General features: G+C 34.3%; 1 protein-coding gene and 1 non-coding gene across 3 annotated transcripts in view; one reads left to right on the forward strand and one right to left on the reverse strand.

The window, feature by feature from the left end:
• TRNAT-AGU lies at nt 320-393 on the forward strand. The gene has a single exon. It is a non-coding gene; the product is annotated as a tRNA-Thr (tRNA).
• LOC109333355 (G-type lectin S-receptor-like serine/threonine-protein kinase At1g11410) overlaps nt 560-2,714 on the reverse strand; it is a 7,344-nt gene continuing 5,189 nt past the window's right edge. The window contains exons 5-9 of one of the 2 annotated variants that reach the window (XM_019568811.1): nt 2,088-2,298; nt 1,687-1,924; nt 1,210-1,360; nt 796-1,129; nt 560-757 (exon numbers count right to left, since the gene is read on the reverse strand). In XM_019568811.1, coding sequence (XP_019424356.1) covers nt 821-1,129; nt 1,210-1,360; nt 1,687-1,924; nt 2,088-2,298 — 909 coding nt within the window. In that variant the 3' untranslated portion in view covers nt 560-757; nt 796-820. Of the gene's footprint in view, nt 1,130-1,209; nt 1,361-1,686; nt 1,925-2,087; nt 2,299-2,714 lie in introns of both variants that reach the window. The other variant, XM_019568810.1, reaches the window with a different exon arrangement.

The following is a 2,714-nucleotide window of genomic DNA, read 5'->3' on the forward strand; positions in this document are numbered from 1 at the left end:
AAAAACTAAAAACAAAAAGGAGCTCTTAAAGAAGTCTTCGATTGTCATATGCTTGTGGTAAAGATATTAATTAATGAATCAATAAATGGAAAAATATATACTGGAAAATTAAAATTAACACATTTGAATATATTAACTTCATAAACACTTTTCTCTACTAATTCCTTGTTCGTTAATTAGGGTACCAGACAAGTAGACAACTATTAGGTAACATTCCCTCGTTCAAGTGTCACCATATTCTGGATCCCAATCTATTTCTTCATTTCAGTTGCTTTTAGAATCGATATATAATACCATATTGTTCAACTAATCTCAAGTTGCTTTCATAGCTCAGTTGGTTAGAGCACCCGTTTAGTAAGCGGGAGGTCTTGAGTTCAACTCTCAATGAAAGCATAATACATGTTTTGTTTATTTACATATTTGTCAGTTGTCACATTTTGTTTGCACGAAAAAGCTTACACCTGATATGGAAAAAGGGATAGGAGGATATGCATTACATAAAATACTACCATTAATACATAAAATGCTCATAACTTCACACTAACATTAATACACACTATTATTAAATGGCTTTTCATTTTCTTCTTTATACAAAAATATATTAACAACAATGTAGTTTTACAAAAAAACAAAAAGCAAAACATGGCCAATGCCTTTGCCTCATTATCACCCTTGACTTTATACTGTTAATCTGAACCGAATAATATGTTTATTCTCATATACAGTGTTTTGGTAAACCTTAGTTCAGTTCACAACAGTATCCTATATGAAGCAAATAAAACTTCCACTGTTCCATATGCAATTCTAAGAGCCATGATCTTCAGCGAGCTTCAATCATAGTTATACTTACCTCATTTACTGAATAAATTCCTTCACTGGTTGATGGATTTGAACTATCATGTGGAGTTTTCTTGAAAATGAATGCAGGGTATTTTGGTGTAGGAAGAGTGGATTCAATATTACTCAACATAGAAACAACTATTGACATAGATGGTCTGTCCAAGGCATAATCTTGTACACATGAAAGCCCAATTTGGATGCATCTTTCGACTTCATGGTCAGAGCATGATTCTCCTAATGACTGGTCTACAATCTCCATGGCTTTGCCTTCTCTCCATAGATTCCAAATCTACATTAATTGAAGAAAGTAGAATAATTAGACTTAGAAAATTGAAGTTTGGAATGTAGTTTTTTCACAAAAATACATACATGGCCAACTAGATTTGTGCTTGTAATGTCCTCATATTGACCGCTATTCTTTCTGCCTGTAACAATCTCTAGAAGCAAAACTCCGAAGCTGTACACGTCAGACTTTATTGAAAAGTTTCCTTCCATGGCATATTCTGGTGACATATACCCGCTGCAAAATCAAAAGATGATAATAAAAAACACTAAATTCTTATTTTTAGTGATGTGAAGTTCAACGTTTTGTAATGTGGATTATATCAGCGACAATGTCTCCGTTGCAACAGACACTACAACCATAAAAGGCCTTGATTGCGGGTTGCACTGGCCGCATCAGGACAGCACAGCCCAACACAACAACAATGGCACTGCTACTACAACCTTGGTTTAATGTCTGTGTTGACTATTTACTTATTATATTGTGTTTGAAATCTGAAGAGGTTTTATATTAGCATAGGAATATATAAGTAGCATAATGCAGGGAAATTGATGAGTACTTACTAGGTTCCAACCACACGATTTGTGTTTCCTTCAATTTGTTCTCCACCAAATATTCTAGCCATACCAAAATCTGCAATTTTTGGGTTCATTGCAGAGTCCAGCAAGACATTGCTGGCCTTTAGGTCTCTATGAATGATTCTTAAACGCGAATCGTGATGAAGGTATAAGATCCCTCTAGCAATCCCGCAAATGATATCGAATCGTTTTCCCCAGTCTAGAAGTGACCTTTTAGTTTCATCTGGATAAAAAATTCGAGGTATCACGAGTTACGCATGTTTGATCAATTATTCTACTGCTTGAAACTTTGAACTATGAAAATGTCACCATAAATTGAAGTGTCATGACTACTTCCAAAATAAGAGTTAAGGCACTATTACTAATGAAGAGAAAACAAGACATACCAAAAATGAAAGAGTCCAAGCTTTTGTTTGGCAAATACTCATAGATTAACATCTTCTCCTCTCCTTGAACACAACAACCTAAAATCCTCACAAGATTTCTGTGTTGGAGCTTTGAAATCAAAACAACCTCATTTTTAAACTCTTCAATGCCTTGCCCAGAATACTTTGACAGTCTCTTCACTGCTATTGTCATTCCATTACTTAATTGACCCTGAAATCATTATTCAAAGTAAACCTTTTGTGGTTAGCTTTGACATTGTTGCAAGACATATTATTACTTGGCATATATTCCATAAGTGAATTCATTTATATTATGAGTAGTGCATGTTTATGTGAAGGGTAAATGTTAAGGTTAGAGCACAATGCGGAAGCACATGATTGAATCAATTGAAAACAAAAGAGAAGCAAGTAAAGGATAAAGAAAATAACACACAAGATTTAACGTGGAAAAACCCCTCAGTGTGAGAGGAAAAAAACCACGGGCGATCAAGAGCAAAATCCCACTATGTAAAAAAGAAGAGTACAAGAAATCCTCTTATAATGATGAGGACAAATGACAATATTTTTCTCACAAATACTCTCTCAAATGGAACAAGAATTCTCACCAAGAATGCACTCACAATATAT

This window comes from Lupinus angustifolius, chromosome LG18 (genome assembly GCF_001865875.1).
Source record: "Lupinus angustifolius cultivar Tanjil chromosome LG18, LupAngTanjil_v1.0, whole genome shotgun sequence".
NCBI classification, from domain to species: Eukaryota; Viridiplantae; Streptophyta; class Magnoliopsida; order Fabales; family Fabaceae; genus Lupinus; species Lupinus angustifolius.